At 40.1% G+C, this 20,168-nt stretch overlaps 1 protein-coding gene across 4 annotated transcripts in view; it reads right to left on the bottom strand.

Moving 5' to 3' along the window:
• Window positions 1-216: 216 nt before the first annotated feature.
• The window catches only part of ppp2r3a (protein phosphatase 2, regulatory subunit B'', alpha), a 167,624-nt gene continuing 147,672 nt past the window's right edge, over window positions 217-20,168 (bottom strand). For 2 of the 4 annotated variants that reach the window (XM_043701935.1, XM_043701937.1), the window contains exons 7-13: window positions 19,018-19,174; window positions 14,348-14,396; window positions 13,062-13,151; window positions 11,786-11,961; window positions 6,501-6,619; window positions 5,552-5,658; window positions 217-713 (exon numbers count right to left, since the gene is read on the bottom strand). In XM_043701935.1, the coding sequence (XP_043557870.1) occupies window positions 620-713; window positions 5,552-5,658; window positions 6,501-6,619; window positions 11,786-11,961; window positions 13,062-13,151; window positions 14,348-14,396; window positions 19,018-19,174 (792 nt within the window). In that variant the 3' untranslated portion in view covers window positions 217-619. Of the gene's footprint in view, window positions 714-5,551; window positions 5,659-6,500; window positions 6,620-11,785; window positions 11,962-13,061; window positions 13,176-14,347; window positions 14,397-19,017; window positions 19,175-20,168 lie in introns of all 4 variants that reach the window. The other 2 variants (XM_043701936.1, XM_043701934.1) reach the window with 2 other exon arrangements.

The raw sequence follows: 20,168 nt of genomic DNA, 5'->3' as shown, positions 1-20,168 counted from the left end.
GCAGCATGTGCTGATTGGATGTTTTACTATGTTCAAGAGCCATATGAATACAAATGTCTTGGTGTTGCCTCCTGCAAACAATTAACATATCATTTTATCCAGCTGGGCCTTTACGTTAGGTTTTTCAGCCCATTTGGCTGGTACTGTCTTCAGATAATGAAACCATTTAAAAAAAAATCACAGTGTGAGATTTCAAATACAAAGAAATGAACTTTACCAAGCCTTGATAAGGCACTGAATAATGGATGATTCATACTGGAAAGATGATGACTCTGAAATGTGAACAAGAAAATAAAATGGGAGGAATTAGAAAAATAAGCAATAACTAAATTTGGACAAATGTAGCAATGGACATCTTGTAGAAATCCATATATATAACACTGCATTTTAAGACATATTGCACAAACAGACAGTATTTTTTTGATTTTGGATAAATTTCATTGCACACAGTAAGCATGTACTTCTTTTGTTCTGATATAAAATCTAGCATAATCTCTTCAACAAAAACAACAATATAAACAATTTATTTTCTCTACATGTCTGACCAAGCAATGGTCAGTTCTTAAAGTTGGTGTCTACTGGTCACTCTGACTGTCCAGCAGCTGAGCTAGCTTTGAATTTATGTCGGAAGGTCAGAAATGACAAGTTTGTCCATCTTGTTGCTGAGCTCTGGGGTAGATAGTTCATCTGATTCGTAGTCTTCCTCAAATGAGCTGCAAAGAAGAAGCAAAAGAAAGATTGTTCCTAAATCCAACCAGATCCTAATTGCTGTTTAAGGGCTACAGTTGTTTTGTCAGTCACCACCGAATAAGTCAGTCAATTTTAATCCTACCCATTTGGCAGAAACTGAGCATCAAAATTGATGCAGCAACTTCAACTCCCCAGTACCAACGCTTTCGCACAGGTTGCAAGTTTACCCTGATCCTTTTACTTAACCAGTAGTGAATCTTTCAACCCAAAAGAGCCGTGGATGTTTAATTGTTGTGGAAATTAAAGACAGAGATTGGATTTTTGGGGACTGAGGAATTAACGGATATGGATTAGTGCCTGAAGGTGGAGTGGAGGTAGATGACCAGCCATGCTAGTATGGAAAAGCAAAGCAGACTCTCAAAGGACCAAAAACAGCCTGTTCTTGTTCTTCATTAGTGGGTTTTATGCTGTAAGGTAGTAGGGTCCTCTTCCAAAAATGAATATCAAGCTTGATCATGTTAAATTTTAACACAAGGTCTGTTTCAGGAAGCCACTATGGCTATGCTGCCAAGCCACCATGAAGCAAGAAGATCCAGAGATGCCAGGCACTCTGACAGGCAAAGCACCATAATTTTTGCATTCTCTTTTGGGCCAGGAGGAGTGTGATAACTCCACTGAGATCCACGTGGAAGCCCTGGGCCTCCTCAGCCTTAGAAACTATTCCACTATATTCTCCCAACTTCTCGTCTAATTGCTTCCCTGGCTCCCTCCCAGGACCTGTTCCTTTGGACTGCTGGCAATGTTATCTAAGTGTGTAAGATCCTGCTCCCACTTTCCTGTTTGCAAGCTGTTCCCACTGGGAATCAGATGGGAGATTGATGCGCGCACGTGTAAATCAGGCTCAGGATGTAAAATCTCCAAAGTGTGCTGGAGGTATGATGTCAGCAGAATCCCCCGGGAGTTAAAATCAGAGGTAGAATTGTCTCGGAAAAGAAAAATTCCCTTCTTTCAAATTTTTGATGTGAATTATTCCATATGGGCATTGACCATTACCTAACACATTACCTAAGTATATTCAACATGTTCAGGCATTTCTTGCCCTTGGCTGACACTAGGAATTCCTATAACCTATTCATATTTATTTAGATCATCTTTATCCACAAAACTTGTATTCCTAACTCCCCACACAGGTCTGCAAGACATCTGAACCATAGGGTCTTGGTTGCTTTGTCTGCGTGCTGAGTTTCAAAAAACAGTTGGCGCTGAATGTAGGGGGCTGTTTCCAGCTATTTCCTGGCAGGGAGTTCTAGATGATGATTTTCAGATCCCAACATGCATTTCCCAGTCTCTGCTAGGATTTTGCTGTCTTCAGACAATTTCAAAAAGCAGGAGCTGTGAAGAAGAGATACCTGTGGCCTATGAAGTTAGGAAAGACTGCCAGATCTTCCAGCAATGGTGATTGGGCATTTGGCACAGGCCATAGTGTTTTTTGGTGTTTAGTCCTTGGCCTCCCATAATGGAAGAATGTTCACTAAATGCTGTTGGGGGTGTGGTTCAGGGGGACACTCTGGGCTTGGGGGGGCAGAGAGTGGGCAGGGTGGAACTGGAAGAAGAGATGATTCTCAAAGCTGTCTCTCTGCTTAGATCCAGTCCTTTGATTTCCCCTCCCAAATTTAGAACTTGCCCACACTGGTTCACTAGTCAGCAAGGGCAATCGCTTCCCACCCAGCCTAGAACTGAAATAATTACAACTCAGGCAGGACCTTAAGTGGAAATTAATTGATAACCGAAGGACCTCAATTGGCACCAGGGCAGAAAGATGGGAGCCAGAACTGAATTTGAGCAAAGGTGGGAAGTTAAAAGGTTCTGGTCCACCACCATCTTGCCCGATTAAAACACCTTTCTGCTTCTCAGTTAAGAAAATTCTGTTCCTAATATCCTTTAAGTTGTTGAGAAATAAACTTCAATTGTGCAGTGGGGCATATTTATCATCTTACCCTCCAAAGGTAGGCTATATTGGCGGGATGAATGGCCTTCCTCTTTGCTGTAAATTTCAATGACACACTTACTTCAGTTGGAGGTGCCTATTCAAGATTGCTTCTCTCCACTGTATAGTTTCACCCCCTCTCCTATTAAACCAATGCTTTCCAAACTGGCATTTCACAAATTTTTCACATTTTGTGAGATTTACAAAATTTCATTTGAGGTTTAAAGATTGGACCCATTAGAGGACTAACTGAAAGAGGGTCCATAAAAGATTTACAAGGATGGTGCCAGGGTTGAAGGATTTGAGCTACAGGGAGAGTCTGAATAAGCCAGGGCTGTCTTCCCTGGAGGAATGGAGGCTGAGGGGTGACCTTACAGAAGTTTATAAAATCATGATGGCATAGATAGGGTAAATAGACAAGGTCTTTTCCCTGGGCTGGGGGAGTCCAGAACTAGAGGGTATAGGTTTAGGGTGAGAGGGGAAAAATATAAAAGGGACCTAAGGGACAACATTTTCACGTAGAGAGTGGTACATGTATGGAATGAGCTGCCAGAGGAAGTGGTGGACACTGGTACAATTACAACATTGAAAAGGCATCTGGATGGGTATATGATTAGGAAGGGTTTTGACAGATACGGGCCAAGTGCTGGCAAATGGGATTAGGTTAGGATATCTGGTCAGCATGGACAAGTTGGACCAAAGGGTCTGTTGCCATGCTGTACATCACTGTGACTCTGCGAGATTATGACCCACAGTAAGAGTTATACTGTCTGGGCAAAAAATAATGGCCGCAAGTGAGAAGAATTCAATGCTTTTTTTGTCCTGAGTAAAATAGAGTAAGATGTAACTTTAGCAATGTCACTGTTTAATCAACAGGTGGCAGCACGCCGTGACATTCTATTCACTAGTCACTCGCCTTATCACATCCTGATTATTCACACATATAATGCATTGCATATGCAGCGCAGAAATGTGCTCATTTCTGATATTCTTATCTGCAAACTGATAATCAGCTTCTGAAAATCGTGACTCAAATTTTTATGCTTTAAATTGACTTCCTTAGAGCTGTCAAATATAAGCGCTGCAAGTGGCTATAATGTTTAAATTAATAGTAGGTGGTGCCACTTTTGGTTGAAACACTAATACGCACAGGGCTAAGTTTGAGTAAAACAACCTTGTAGTTTGATTCTACTTCATCTCTGATAATACTACTGAGTGGGGATATAGTAAAGGCATGGACAGGTTAATCACCACAAAGGAGCTACCTTAAGCACCACAATGTTTACAAATGGTCCAGACAAAAGCCATTAGATTGGTTCTGATAGCACCACTTTGCTTAACAGACACTCTATCAGCCTCTTCTGTCTGCTTGCACATGTAATAATTCACAACCCCTGAGCCCAAGGTCTGAGTTGTTCTAAGCAAGGGCTGCATTTTTCATCCAGGAGAGCGTTGCTGCAACAGTCCTCTCCAGCTTTCCACCGGAAGCACTGGTCAGTTGGACTATTTGTCAAGGAGCTCAACAACCACTGGTGACATTAACTTCTACTTTGCTCTTACAATTCTTTCCAATTGAGCTAATTTCTAGCTAATTTTCTCCTCATTTGTGCTGTGCATTCTGTGTTTAATCCCTCAGAGAAGTGTCAGCAGAGTATGTGACCATGGCTAATCCTCTTTTCACTTGAGTTCCATGCAAGCAACAGTCTTTCCACAAGACTCACTAAATGCTAATACTTGCTGTTCTTTCCCAAATAATGGTACTGAAGCTAACATTGGTGACATTAATGCGCAAAGGAAGAGTAATCCTGAGACCTTCTTGATTTATCAATCTCAGTTATACATGAGGCAGCTCACAAAGTGTCAAATGTACATCTTTTTAACAGATTAGTGTTAGGGCTGCTGTAGATTTTGCAGACAGTAACACACAGATCACATTGCCTATTCCACCTTGAATAATTGTGTTTGAATTAATTCCCTGGCCAATTTAAAAAAAATCACTTACAGAGCACTGAAGTGGAGAAATTCTTTTCTCAATTATTTAGGTAATACACTTTATCTCAAAGATGATGAATTCTCCACATAAACAGATATTGTATGAATTCTTACTGATGGCCATGCCAAATTAGAGGGGAGAATTCACTTAAACAAAATTAAAATGGCACAGTGGTCAGCACTGCTGCCTCACAGCGCCAGAGACCCGGGTTCAATTCCTGCCTCAGGCGACTGACTGTGTGGAGTTTGCACGTTCTCCCCGTGTCTGTGTGGGTTTCCTCCGGGTGCTCCGGTTTCCTCCCACAGTCCAAAGATGTGCAGGGTCAGGTGAATTGGCCATACTAAAAAATTGCTCGTAGTATTAGGTAAGGGGTAAATGTAGGGGTGTGGGTGGGTTTCGCTTCGGCGGGTCGGTGTGGACTTGTTGGGCCGAAGGGCCTGTTTCCACACTGTAATCTAATCTAATCTAAAATGATATGACATCACTTTCGGCTTAATTGACATAAACAAAGGCTTTGAAGGTTGTCAGAGGTTCTACATCTCCCTTGCATTGGAATGTACCTGTGGAAGCAATGTGAATGGGTCTGCACCATTTCCAAGGGATGTCCATTGTTCTTCCGCCAGAGTTATGGGAAGAGACAAGCAAAATTCATACAGAATACCTAGTGCCTTATCAGATTTCCTTTCAATGAACTTCCTTGCAAGGGACCAATGTCCTTGGTATTTGATGCCACCAAGGTTCTGTGATTCAGTCGATGTTGTCAGGAAATGTAACCAGTCTAAGACATGAAGACTAGTGCACTGTGCTTATTGTTGAATTGTTATCAACTACCTTCATCATGTGGAAAATAGAATGATTAATTCCACTTTGAAGCCACTTACCCTTCCTGTAACTGTTCATTGGCTGATTCCTCAGCAACCAAAATCTCATATTCTTCGGCTGCATACTTGTCCCAGTCGGAAGGTTCCGGGCCATCACTCTCAATATCCTCCAAGACACAAAAGGCAACCTTCAGTAAAAATGTACTGACTTCACTCATTAATTTTTTTTAAAAAGTTATACTTCAAAACGGATTCCTTATCAAAATACACAAAGCTCAAAATTTTCACAATTCAAGTAGACCTCAAATTACTGAAGTGTTGATTCTGCAAAAATTTCAACTAACTTTTACTTGAAAACATTCAGTCATGGAAAAGAATCATGCACACTTTCATCAAGGTAGCAGTATAATGCGTAGCAGAAGTTGGGCATTATTACATAGGTCACCTGTGATACACCTTGCCCTAATGTCAGTGGGTTCAATATTGGACATGGTTTTTCTGGGGACCCACTACAGTAATGTCCACTTTTCTTATCATGCAGAACAAATATAAAACTATGTGAATGAAAGGGAGTTCTGAATGTGTAATATTCATGTCCTTATTTATCCTTTCTTTGTGGTCAACAAAAGTATTGATTGGCTCTTTTATAAAAACTTGCCTCAACAGAAAGGAATCTGATTTAGTTGCATAAAATCATTAACCAAATTGCTAAACAAGTTTAACAAAGCAAAATATGTTCCATTTGTATTCTCTATTTCTACTCTTGTGGCAGAGTATAACTCTAAGAGTTGAAACATCTCTCTAGATGCATTCCTTATAATATTCTATTATAAGATATTTGACTTTGCAAAAAAAAAACTCGCACATTTCAACACATCAGATAGCACATTCAGATCAAATGAAGCTTTGGAACTTGGATTGATTAACTCTGCCTTAAACCTAAAGTATGTGCCTCTGATCCTGTGTTATTAATCTGCTATCCACTTTTAATCTGCTCCATTTATAATACCTTCTGTACAGCAAATGGATCCCTCTGTTCATGGTCCAGGTACTTCTCCAAGTTGAAACAAGTGTCATAAAAAATATGAGCCATTCTGCATCTCTTTAGATCCCGCATGGTTATTTTACCTGGAATGAAGAACAACAATAAAAAATAAGTGATGAAGACAAGAACTAAAATCTCAAATATCACGAAATTGGTAACATATTCGCTGCCACTGCCTTTGTGCTGCCTTTTTACACTTGCTATTCGGAAATTTGCCAAAAAACTGAGTTGGCTGAACATATGAATTTCGTGTGTCTGTATTCAGGTGAGACAGTGAGAGAACTGAGCAGGAGAATGTCCTTTTTCATGTATGAACCCTAACAGAAAATGTCTATAGACTAATGAACTAAGACGTCTACCTCAGCAAAGCCCGATTTGGCCTCATCCACAGACTCACCTCTGCTGTAGCTGGCCTTTGGAAAGTAGGAACATTGCTTCAATCACTTCAATTTTTCTGCTTCCCCCATTTTTAAGCTACCTCTTGTAGCATTCCACATCTTAAAAGATTGAACGTCAACATTAAACTTGTTCCTCTTGCTTTTATTTGGTGACCAATTTCAACAAAATGGAAGGGGAATGCTACTCTCTGGCACTTCCTCCTGCTCCAGGCAATGTGAATGTTTCTAAGACTACCACTGACCTAACCTATTCTAGAGGTTTTCCCTCCACAACCTACTAAATCATGTCACCCAGATCCATACAACATACTGTTATCTCCTTCACAAGAATCAAAAGTAAGACTTGTCTAGCAAATCTATTGTTTTAGCAGTTTCCTGTTCTCTGAAAACTTCATTAACATTACTTCCATTTTCCACCTTGCCTCACCTTCACACAGTTGTCTTCTCTTCCTCAACCTCTCTGCTTTAATCAATGGAACAACATCCTCAGTAAGAAAGCCCAAATACTCCCACAGCTACCTTAACTATATTTTCTCATATTTCACTTCTGTTCCATTTAGCCAGTTTCGCCCATTCTGTTGTAACTATATGTACAATTCCATCCAAGACAGGCATTTCTGATATGTCTTTGTTTGCCTCATTGGGGATTCCTCCACTGCTGTCTTACCACAGTAAGTTGACAGGTCTCTTAACATCGCGATTATATACAGATTATCCAATGTTCTCCCTCCCAAAGCCAGAATAAGGTTTCCTCTTTCCTGACGTTCCATGCTAGCAGCCTACATATTCAATAGGCCATCATTGCTTTGTTCAACTGAGCACATTGTCCCTTTTCCTCTTCTTTAAGCATTCTAAATGGACTATTTCCCCATGAAACCCTAAACTACTCCTGAATCCCTGCCCATCCCAACTGTATTTCTCCATGCAAACACAAGAGATGCAAAACTTGCACTCATACCTCATTCCCTTCTCACCATCCAGGGTCCCAAACATTCCTTCCAGGTGGAATCACAATATGTTTGCACTTTCCTAATAATGTACTAGTTGCTCAGGAATTAAGATTGGGTGGCTACTTCTTTTCAGTCAGACCCCAAACTTCTATCTATCTGTCATATTTAGTCTCTGCACCAGTCCTGTAATGATCTTTCTGTCCTCTGCACTTTCCACTGTTTCAAAAAAAATGCTTAACATAAACTTAAAAGAGTAGAACCTCACCTTTCAAATAGGCACTTCACAGCCTCTGGGCTCAATATTCAATTCAACAATTTCAGGTCACAATCATAACTCCATTTTTTTGGCCAGTGCTTGTTAATAATTTTGTTATGATTGGAACTTTGGTAATTGGTAACAAGAATATTTTGCTGTCTGTGCTAAAGACAAACTCCTCCTTATTTTCATAATATCTGTTGGTACCATGGTGTAATGGTTATGTTAATGGAAACACCACCACCCGCAAGTTCCCCTCCAAGCCACCCAACACCCAGACTTGGAAATATATCACTGTCCCTTCATTGTTGCTTGGTCAAAATCGATCTGCACCAAATATCAGCGATTCAAGAAGGCAGCTCACCATAACCTTCCTAATGGCAAATGGAAATAGGAATAAATGCTGGTCAGCCAACGATGCCCATTTCTTGTGAATGAATAAAAATATGGAACAGTAATCCCATTGATAGTAAGTTTAAATACTAAATTAATTAGCAAACTTTTATTGAATAAATCTTTTTTTTTCAAAGAATTGACTACAAAAGCTGTTGGATTATTGTTGGAATTCAATTGGTTAACAAATATCTTTTGAGGGAAAGGGAATCATGATCTGATCTCGTGTATTACACAACCAGAATTACAGAATTGTTGTGGTGCAGACAGAGTCCATTTGGCCCATTATGTATGTATTGGCTGTCTGAACATTTTAACTTAGTGCCAATCTCCTGCCTTTCCACATAACCCTACACGTTGTGTCTATTTAAATAATCATCAAATACCCTCTTGAAAACCTCAACTGAACTTCCTCCAACACATTTCCAGAAGTGCATCCCTACTATAACTACTTGCTGTATGAATAAGTTTTTTTTTCTCAATTTTCTCTTGCTTCTTTTGAAAAACACTGTGAAGTTGTGTCCCATGGTTTTTAATCCCTTTAAGAGCAGGAAGCTTCTCTCAAGCAGTCTCCTTCATTGTTTTGAAAACATTTATCAAATCTCCTGTTAGTCTTCCCCTCTCTAAGAAAACTCATCGCAACTTCTCCAATCCTTCATCATAGCTAAAGTGCCACATGTCAGGCACCACTCTTAGAAACCTTTTCTGCACTCTCTTCAATACATTCACATCCTTCCTGTATCAAAAGAAAAGCACAGCCTGTCAGGCAGCGTCCAAGGTGCAGGAAAGCCCTTCAACAGGCTTATGCCCGAAATGTTGACTCTCCTGCTCCTCGGATGCTGCATGATCGGCTATGTTTTCCAGCATCACACTGTTCAACTCTGATCTCCAGTATCTGTAGTCCTCACTTTTTCCCAGTCAATTACATCCTTCCTGTAGAGTTGCCCAGACTGTACACAATACATCAGCTGAGATCTAATGAGTATCTTGCTTAAATTTATCTTAACTTCCCTGTTCTTGCATCCTATGGCCCTATTAATGAAGCCTAGAATACTGTACATTTTGTTAAGACATCTCTCAACTTATCCTGCCAATTTTATTGACTTATACACAAATACATACAGGTTTCCCTACTCCTGCATACCTTTAGAATAGAATTCTTTAATCTTTCTCCATGTTCTTTGTACCAAAGTGTATCATTTCAAACTTCTCCACACGCCGTCTGCTTCTTGTCCATCCTCTCCACAATATGTCAATGTCTTTTTTATGTTCTACACCATCTTCCTCAAAATTTACCATTCTCTTAAGTTTTGTGCTGTTTGCAGCTTAGATCCAGATTACTTACAAACCAGGAAAAGCAAGGGTCCCATACTAATCCCTGGGAACACGACTATAAACCTCCTTCGGTCTAAAAAATACCAATTAACCATTACTCTGTTTCTTAGCCCTCAGGCAATTTGTATCTACATTGCTACTGTCCATTTTATTCAATGAGCTATAACTTTCTCATAGGTCTGTTGTGTGGCATTGTATCAATACCTTCTGGTAGCCCACATGCACCATGTCAACAGCCTTATTCTCATTAACCCTCTCAGTTACCTCTTCAAGCAACTCCAGCAAGTTAGTTAGACTTTATTTTCCCTTAACAGCCATACAGACTCTTCTGAATATTTCTCCAAGTGATTATTAATTCTATTTCAAATAATTATTTTTAGAACTTCCCACCAAAGTGAAAGGGATTGGTCTATAATTCTTGGACCTATCTTTACAATCTTTTTTGAACAAGGGCATAATGTTTGCAATTCTCCAGCACTACTTCAAAATCCAAAGTAGACTGAAATATTATACCCAATGCTTCTGCAGTTTCCATGTGGACTTCCTTTAATTTATCTTACATGCATCTCACCTGGTTCCTCTGCTTTATCAACTTGAAGCACCAATAACTTATAAAATATTTCCACTTCATCAATTTTGAACTCTTCAAGTCAGTGAGCTTCTGCCTCAAAGGTAAAGGCAGATGCAAAATATTTATTCTTTTTCCAAAAAATATACTTTATTCATAAAAAAATCTTTATCTTCATTTACATGTACGAAAGTAGTTCTGTACAGTCTTTGCAGAACAAGAAAAGCAAACATTGGAGTTTGACATTCTCTACAGTTGCAAATTAAATTGGCATTTCTTACTCACGCAGGACACTATTTACACACGTTGAGGCAACAAGAGGGTGTGATACCAGAACATACCCTTGTTATACTTCAGCACAAAGAAATCAACCATGCCTTTTTGTCCCTAAATGTAAATCCCCATTTTGACACCTATCAGGCCCTATTTCTTCTTTGACTACCCTTTTACTATGAACGTGTTAATAGAAGACATGAGGCACCAGTACATACCACATGGTTGATGCCCTTGCTAGTCTTGCCTGGGAGAGAAAAAAAAAGTTTGTTTGCTTCCCCTCTATCACTCAAAAGCGCTGACATTTGGTCTCACATTCTCATTTACCTCATCAAAGCAGCCATTCTTCAGATATGTGTCTACGCAATTAACATGAACCACAGCAAGAAGGCAGGGGCGAAGTGGGAGAATCTAAGACAAATGGTTGCACCTGTATGTGATTTCATATCTTCAGAGTGTGACCTTTCTGGCAATCATTAACATATGGTTAAAACACTATTCCAGAAGTTGAGTGCTCTTGACAAGTCCATGAAAAGGCAACATAGTCATTTTAACTGTATGAAGTACAGCAAAGTTAAAACTGGATCAGTTATAAGGTATTTAACTCAAACATCAAGGTGAGAGATGGTATTTTCAAATGCTGATGTGCTTTCAACATATTTGCATGTCTGCTATTTTAGGATGGGGCAGTAACCTGTTTGCTTTAAAATAGAAGAGACAGAGAAAGAGAGGGAAGTGATAATTGGGTGTTATATTTTACAGTTGCAGAGAGGTGTGAGATATGCAGGTTCTACTTCTTAAAATAACAGAGAGCAAAGTATGTATGATACTGGGTGCTAATTGTTTACAGTCATTTCCAGTTTAGGTATAATGTGGTTTCACAAGAGATTCTTTTGATTTACATCATTCCATAATGGAGATGGGACATCATTGAGGAGCACATCTTGAAAACTGTGTACCTATAATCCATGAATTTTGAATATTAATTTTCAGAGATCACCTCATTGTTGTGTTACTTCCTGTGGAGGAATTGAATTTGGGAATCACTTCAGTTGAATTCTACTCCATTTATTTACCTTCACATTCGGGTTTCACTAAATCCAGCAGTTGACAGAGGAGGTCATGGAATGGCAATGGTTCAATGCCCATTCCCTCCATGCGTTCACATTGCTCTTCATAGAAGTACTCAAGCTCATACATCGAAACTATGCCATCCCCATCGATGTCCATGGCTCGAAACCAGTATTCCATGCTAAAGAAAGAAATCAAATGCTTATTACTTCACAAAATTGTTGTCCATGAAATATGGTTAAAAGGATACATTACCAACAATTCACAAAAAGGCACTTTCACCTTATGTGAATCACAATCATACATTCATCCTGTACATTAAAACCTTAAACAAGGGAATCAGGTTGCAATTTAGTGTGCTTTAATCTTTAGTGAATCTTATTTTCTTCATCACCCCACCACCTCCACATAGAGTTCTTTGTGCATTGTACACCAGTTAGCTTTTAGAAAATAAATGACTAGATGTAAGGCTACGATGTCCATGACCTCTTGATGACCTAAGAGAATGCACTGTTATAATTCATCCCATGTCATTTTCTCGTGAACTAAGGGCACTTTTAATGTAACCTTCATTTACTGCTTGAAAGAATCTTGTAAAGCACATAGAGATCACTTATGTTAAGGTAATCAGATATTAGGAAAAGATACTGCACTTTACCTGACATAATCCTGTACATAAACTCTCAAAATGAGAATCACAAACATAAATGATTTGTCATTGCAGAACAAGAACACTGTTTGCCTTCAAAATGATCCCTGTTGCAGTCATTGACTTTTATAACATTAGTTATAATGAAATCTTTATTTGGTTAAAGATGATCAGCTTCCAGGTTTGCTTTCTCTGCCACATGGTTGGAATCTGCTTCCACATGGGTCATTAATCAGGCAGTGAAGAGAAGCACCTTAGTGAAAATGTTTTATTTCATATTTTTGAGCTAAACAAATCTACTCTTCTTTCTCTCTGAATCACCTCTTTCCCTCACTCGGAACAGGTTCTGGCAGTCAATGAGGAACTACTAGCACCTTCACTAGTGGTGGGTGCCCAAACCTGTGTGACGTTATAACAGTATCCAAGTACAAAGAACTCACTTACCCCTATATGTGATGTATAGACATGTAAATCTAGGAGAAGGAAGGTGGCTTCTACAGAAATGCAGCTGTCCAGACCTGAGAAGGGGCCTCTCAGGTGTTGTTGCAGAGCAGGGGTAAAGTTCTCTGACTGCATGTATAAAGTAACTAAGGGAGTCGAACCTCCATTCACAATTTCATTAGTGTTATTACCTGGTGGGATTCTTCTTATCTTCTTCAGAAAGCAGAAACCAGACAAAGTCAGCATAGCTCATCCGACCTTCCTTCTGCACACAGTTACCCCTGAAATTGGAGGTGTTGTATTTACTAGGCCAGAGCAGAAAGTACTTGCCAAATTCTTTTTCAAAATGACACATTCAAAATGGGCTTTACAAAAACACTAAGTTCTTCAATGCATGCAAAAGTTTTTGAAAGTCATGGCTTGCAACTGATCAGCACACCCATAAACTCTGCCTCCATAAGAGGCTGAGGCAGGACAGTCAGATCATGTGGACAGACTGATTGACAGACAAATTGACATCATTTCTACGTAACTAATGTTTCTTATTTCGATTTATAATTGGAGCATAGATGACGGTCATTACTTTAAGTGAGGGGCAGTACTATGATTTGATTTCTTTCTTCAGGAATATAACTGATGTTGGGGTGGCAGGTAGCACAATAACGTAAAGCAGGCATAGCCCCTGCACAGTACATCAGGATGTACATCCTGATATGAAGTCCTCGTATAAATTGGTGAAACTGTAATGCATAAAATTAGTGGATATAATATGAGCTTATGTAAAATATCTTTGTCCATTATTTTAATCAATGCCTCTGTTAAAATGACCACATAACAAATAGCAGCATGAGTAGATCATTCAGACAATTAGCAGAATCAGGGCTGACCTTCAACCTCACTTCACCACCCCAGACTATCGTATTGTCCCTTAATTCCCTTAGTATTCAAAGATTTATCAAGCTCTGTCTTGAATATGTTAAATGGCTGAATGTCCACAGCTCTGTGGGATAGAGGATTCCAAAAATTCACAACCCTTTGAGTGGAGAAAGTTTACCTCAACTTAGTCCTAAATGACCACTATTATTCTGAGATTGTAACCCTTGGTTCTGAACTCCCTAGTCAGGGGAAACCTCCTTCCAGCATCCACTGAAGCCCTTTACACAGATTATACACTTTCAATGAGCTTAGTTCTTGTTTTTCTCAGGGAATGAAACACCAGTCTACTCAATGTCTCCTGATAAGACAATCCCCTTATCCCAGGAATCAGTCAACTCCTGTTTGTTCAACTCCTCCAGCAGTGGTATGTCCTTTCTTTGGCAAACAAAAGGTTTAATAACTCCCTTCAAAGGGAGACAGAGGAGTTCCCTGCAAAAGTATGAAGCACATCTCCATGTGAATGAAATAAAATGCTGCATAGAAATCTTTCTACTTGTAATCTGTTTTATGGAACACATTTTTCAGTTTTATGTTTACGTACCTTGTGACTGCTCCAGAGAATATCCTTTCAATAATTCTATTCGAGATAGCTATGGAGAAAGAAAGAAAGCCAAACATGAAACATTTCAGTTTCCAAATATGACTCTAAGTGAGGATGGATATTACATAATAATTCGTTTTGCACGGGCTGAGGGGTTGAAAAAACATCATACCATGCCAGCCTGCTACTCCACGGCTTGCTGGGTATTGGAAACTGGAAGGCAAAGGGCTACAGAAACATTATATCTACAATACAAATTTTATCCAAATATCAAGGAAAGGGCCATGCTATTTGGGTAGCGAGGGAAGGGGGGCAAGATTAAAACCAGCCAATATCTTACTTCATTTTTGACGTAAACATATCCAGAAGAAGGATCATGCCACTTGTTAGAAACGTATGTTCTTAATAAACAGCTTAATGGTTAAATACAGGCTGTCTGATAAATAGAGAAAGCAGACGTGAAGCCACAGTAAATTCTGTCTGGTCTCTTCAGGTGTCAACTGATAACACAAGAAAGAACTGAAGGCAACAACTTTACTTTTACTGCTTGTTTATAGGATGTGGACATCACTGGCTGAGCCAGTATTGATTGTACATTAATAATTGCTTTTTTGAACTACTGTAGTCACAAGGTGTAGGTATACATATAGTGCTATTAGGATAGAGTTCCAGGACTTTGACCCAACGACACGGAAGGAATGGCGATTTATTTCCAAGTCAGGATGGTGTGTGGTTTAGAGCGCATGGTGGTGTTCCCATGCACCTGCTCCTCTATCCTTCTGGCTGGTAGTGGTCACAAAATTGGAAGATGATAAGGAGCCTGGGTGAGTTATTGCAGTGCATCTTGTAAATGGTACAGACTGTTGTCAGTGTGTCATTGGTCAAGGCAGTGAATTTTGAAGCTCACTCACTTTTGAATTCCTCATTTTTACCTTGTAAATGGTGGATAGACATTAGGGAGACAGGAGGTGAGTTACTTGCTGCAAGTCCAGGATTAGCAGGAGTGTTCCTGTGGGCTGCACAAAGAAATCTTCATCCTTACACTTCCTCAAAGGTCCATATTGGCCTTAACACAATCGACTTGGTTGACTTCCTAAAATCAATTCAGCAGACTTCTCAATGCCATGCTCAGCTGACACCTGCCTGCCAGCCTCACAGCTTTAGTTGCAGGTTTGGGGCAGGAAGCCTTGCCCAGTATACTTAAACAAGGGACCTGAAGATTGCTCTTTACAGTCCCATGAACACCCAGGGTTAAAACCGGAGCTAATTTCTCTGTAATCAAATTGAAGAGAGTGAAGCCACGCTGAGACAATGATCAAAAAATGGAATTTGTCAACCCAGTTATTGTCTAAAAATTGCTAGCTGGAGGTAGGATGAAGGTTAGCCGTCTTATCGCTCCTGACTGAAGATCATGAGACAATGATCAGAAGTAGACCATTCTGCCCATCAAGTTGGCTTTGCCATTCAATCAGATCTGATAATCTTCAACTCCATTTTCCTGCCAATTTCTTATGACCCTTGATTCCCTTTCTGTTTAAAAATCCATTCATATCATCCTTGAATATACTTAATGATCCAGCCTCGACAACCCTCTGCAATAAAGAATTCTAGGAGATTCACTATGCTGTGACAGAAGATATTCCTCCTTATCTCCATTTTAAATGTGCAACCCCTTATTCTGAGATTATGCTGTCAGGTCCTAGACTCTCCTACAAGGGGATATTAACCTTTCTACATCTATCCTGTAAAGTCCTCTGAGAACTTTTCAATAAGGTCATCTCTCGTTCTTCTAAAGTCCAAAAAATACAGGCCCAATCTACTCAGGATCTTCTCATAAGAAAGTTCCTCCCATCTGGTGTCAGTCGAGTGAATTTCTCTGGACTGCGTCCAATGTCAGTATATCTTTCATAGAGTCATAGAGATGTACAGTACAGAAACAGACCCTTCGGTCTAACTCGTCCATGCCAACCAGATATCCCAACCCAATCTAGTCCCACTTGCCAGCATCTGGCCCATATCCCTCCAAACCCTTCCCATTCATACACCCATCCAGATGCCTTTTAAATGTTGCAATTGTACTAGCCTCCACCATTTCCTCTGGCATCTCATTCCATACACGTACAACCCTCTGCGTGATGAAGTTGCCCTTTAGGTCTCTTTTATATCTTTCCCCTCTCACCCTAAATCTATGCCCTCTAGTTCTGGACTCCCCCACTCGAGGGAGAATATTTCGTCTATTTATCCTATCCATGCCCCTCACGATTTTATAAACCTCTACAAAGTCACCCCACAGTCTCCGACGCTCCAGGGAAAACAGCCCCAACTTATTCAGCCTCTCCATACAGCTCAAATTCTGCAACCCTGGCAACATCCTTGTAAATCGTTTCTGAACTCTTTCAAGTTTCGCAACATCCTTCCAATAGGGAGACCAGAATTGCACGCAATATTCCAACAGTAGCTTAACTAATGCCCTGCACAGCTGCAACATAACCTCCCAACTCCTTTAGTCAATGCCCTGACCAATAAAGGAAAGCATACCAAACGCCTTCTTCACAATCCTATCTACCTGCGACTCTACTTTCAAGGAACTATGAACCTGCACTCCAAGGTCTCTTTGTTCAGCAACATTCCCCAGGACATTACCATTAAGTGTATAATTCCTGCTAAGATTTGCTTTCCCAAAATGTATCACCTTGTATTTATTTAAATTAAAACTTAATTTGCCACTCCTCAGTCCATTGGCCCACCTGATCAAATCCAGTTGTAATCTGAGGTAACCTTCTTCGCTGTCCACTACACCTCCAATTTTGGTGTCATCTGCAAACTTACTAACTATACCTCTTATGCTTACATCAAAATAATTGATATAAATGATGAAAAATAGTGGACTTAGCACCAATCCTTGTGGTACTCTACTGGTCACAGGCCTCCAGTTTGAAAAACAACCCTTTACCGCCACCCTCTGTCTTCTACCTTTGAGCCAGTTCTGTATCCTAATGTCTGGTTCTCCTTGTGTTCCATGAGATCTAACCTGCTCACCAGTCTCCCATGGGGAACCTTGTCGAATGCCTTACTGAAGTCCATATAGAAGATGTCCACCGCTCTCCCCTCATCAATCTTCCCTAACCTGTTTGCAGTAATTCAGCTGTGGTCTGAGTAGTGCCTTGTACAGATTTAGTAAAACCTCCCGAGTTTTATACTCCATTCCCTTTGAAGTGAAGGCCAACATTCCGTTTGCCTTTTCAATACCCATGGAACCTGGATGCCAGCTTTTTGTGATTCTCTGATGTGAACTCCCAAAGACGCCTCTTCTGTAGCCTTCTGTAGTTTTTCTTTATTTAAATAATATTCAGCTCTTTCATTCTTCAGATTTTCCCACATTAGATTCCATCTGCCAAATTCTTGTCCACTGCTTAAATTGCTTATCTCTCTGCAGAATCTATGTGCCATCATTACCACTTGTCTTCCCACCTATTTTTTTGCCATCTGCAAACCTGGCCATAGTACATTCACTTTCGTCATCCAAATCATGAATACATACTGTAAATAATTGTGGTCCCAGTACTGATCCCTGTAGCACACCATTAGTTACAGGTTGCCATTCCGAAGTTATCCCCTTTATCCCAACTCTGTCTTCTATTAGTTCGCCATCCCCTATCCATGCTAATTTACTACCTCCAATGTCATGAGTTCTTATCTTAATCATGTGTGGTACCTTATCAAACAAAAATCCAAATGTATTACATTCAGTGCTTTCTATCTATCCTGCATGCTACCTCCTCGAAAAATTCTAGTAAATTTGTCGGGCACAACTATCTCTTCATGAAGCCATGCTGACTCTGTGTTACCATATTATGCATTTTGAAATGGTCTGCTATTACATTCATTATAACAGATTCTAACATTTTCCCAACAACAGATGTCAAACTAAGTAGACCATGGGTAATTATTGTTTTAAATTTCTTTTCTTTTTAAATCGAGGCAGTTTTCTGATCCTCTGGGATTCTTCCCGAATCTAAAGATTGTGCAAGATTAGTATCGGAGTATCCACTATTTCCACAGCAACTTTGCTTCATATCCTAGGATGCATGCCATCAGGTCCAGGCAACCCATCAATTTTAGTACCACTAGTTTCCCTAGCACTTTTTCTTTAATGATAGTTATTTTGTTTACTTGTTATCCTTCTTTCGCCCCTTGATTATTTCGTTATTTTGAAATACTGTTAATATCTTCTATGTGAAGACTGATGCAAAGTATTCATTCAACTCCTCTGCCATTTCCTGGTTCTCCATTATTATTTCTACAGCCTTGTTCTCTAAGGGGCCTATGTTCACTTTGGCTTCTCTCTTTCTTTTTATGTATTGAAAGAAGCTCTTGACGTTCATTTTGATGTTACTTGCAAATTCTGGCATGTTGCCATCTACTATCTGGACTCAGAAACAAGGAATGATCCCAAGTGAGAGTCTGATGGGTTGTGTTCATGTTGGGTGCAGAGAAAAAGGTGAGCCAAATAAATTTTAAAAATTAAAATTGCAATACTTAACTGAATCGGTTAAAATATTTCTCAATGAGAAACATAGGATAATAATAGCACAATAACATACATAACATTACAGGAAAAATAAAATGTACAGAAAACATATTGGCACGTCATTTTTAGAGTAACTCACCATGGTCATTGTGTCTGGCCAAGTCCTTCTGGTCAATGAAGAGGTCATGGTCAGTGTCTAGTTCCCAGAACTTACAGTAAATAACATAGAAATGTTCATAGGAAAAGTAGTCTGTAATTTGGTTTATATCATCTTCTTCCTCCAAAAGGGCGAGAGTCTGAGGAAATCAAGAAGTGATGATTAATAATTGTTAGAAAGTAGAAAGCACCAATGGTGAGATCACTGACAGAATCACACAAGGAGAAAGTGAGGACTGCAGATGCTGGGGCTCAGAGTCGGGAGTGTGGTGCTGGAAAAGCACAGCAGGTCAGGCAGCATCCGAGCAGGAGAATTGATGTTTTGGGCATAAATCCTTCATCAGGAATTCCTGAAGGTCTTATGCCCGAAATGTCAATTGTGTTGCTTCTCAGATGCTGCCTGACCTGCTGTGCTTTTCCAGCACCATACTCTCAACAGAATCACATAGGTCCAGCAAGGCCGATCCTGATGTTGGGAGCAAATCATTATGTCTTTTAGGCAGCTTGCCAAGTTTGGCACGGTGCAGCGGTTGCATTGCCAACTAAGGAGGATTAAAGCTTGTAAAGTGCCTTAGTAATGCTGCAACTCACCTCGTTAATTTTCAGCTTTCTATCTTACCAAATACACCGAACAAGCTGAACATTGGGAATTCTTTACATGGAAGTCAAAGAAGGTACCAAAGGCCATCTGCATTGACCTCCGGGCGCCAACAACTCATGGCATATCCACGGGATAATGGCATCTAAATAGTCTCTAAGAACCCTTGTTGTATATCTCCAGCCTACTTACATTATGCTTGTGCATTTCAATGCTACACTAGAGAGTACATTGCCAACTATTGCACAGAGCCATGGTAATGGGGACTCCATAGTGAGAGGAACTGACCGGAGTTTTTGTGGCAGCAGGCGGGACTTAAGGATGGTGTGTTGCCTTCCTGGTGCCAGGGTTAAAGACATCACAGACAGAGTGCAGGAAATCCTCAAGGATGAAGGTGAAGAGCCAGAGGTGGTGGTACATGTCAGCACAAGTGATGTCAGGAAGAAGAGGTGGAACATACTATAGCGGGACTTCGGAGAACTAGGAAGAAGGCTGGAAAGCAGGACGTCCAGGGTGGTTATCTCCGGTTTGTTTCC

This window comes from Chiloscyllium plagiosum, chromosome 13 (assembly GCF_004010195.1).
Source record: "Chiloscyllium plagiosum isolate BGI_BamShark_2017 chromosome 13, ASM401019v2, whole genome shotgun sequence".
Taxonomy (NCBI): Eukaryota; Metazoa; Chordata; class Chondrichthyes; order Orectolobiformes; family Hemiscylliidae; genus Chiloscyllium; species Chiloscyllium plagiosum.
Note: the sequence above shows the minus strand (reverse complement) of the source record. Positions and strands in the feature narration are given on the sequence as shown.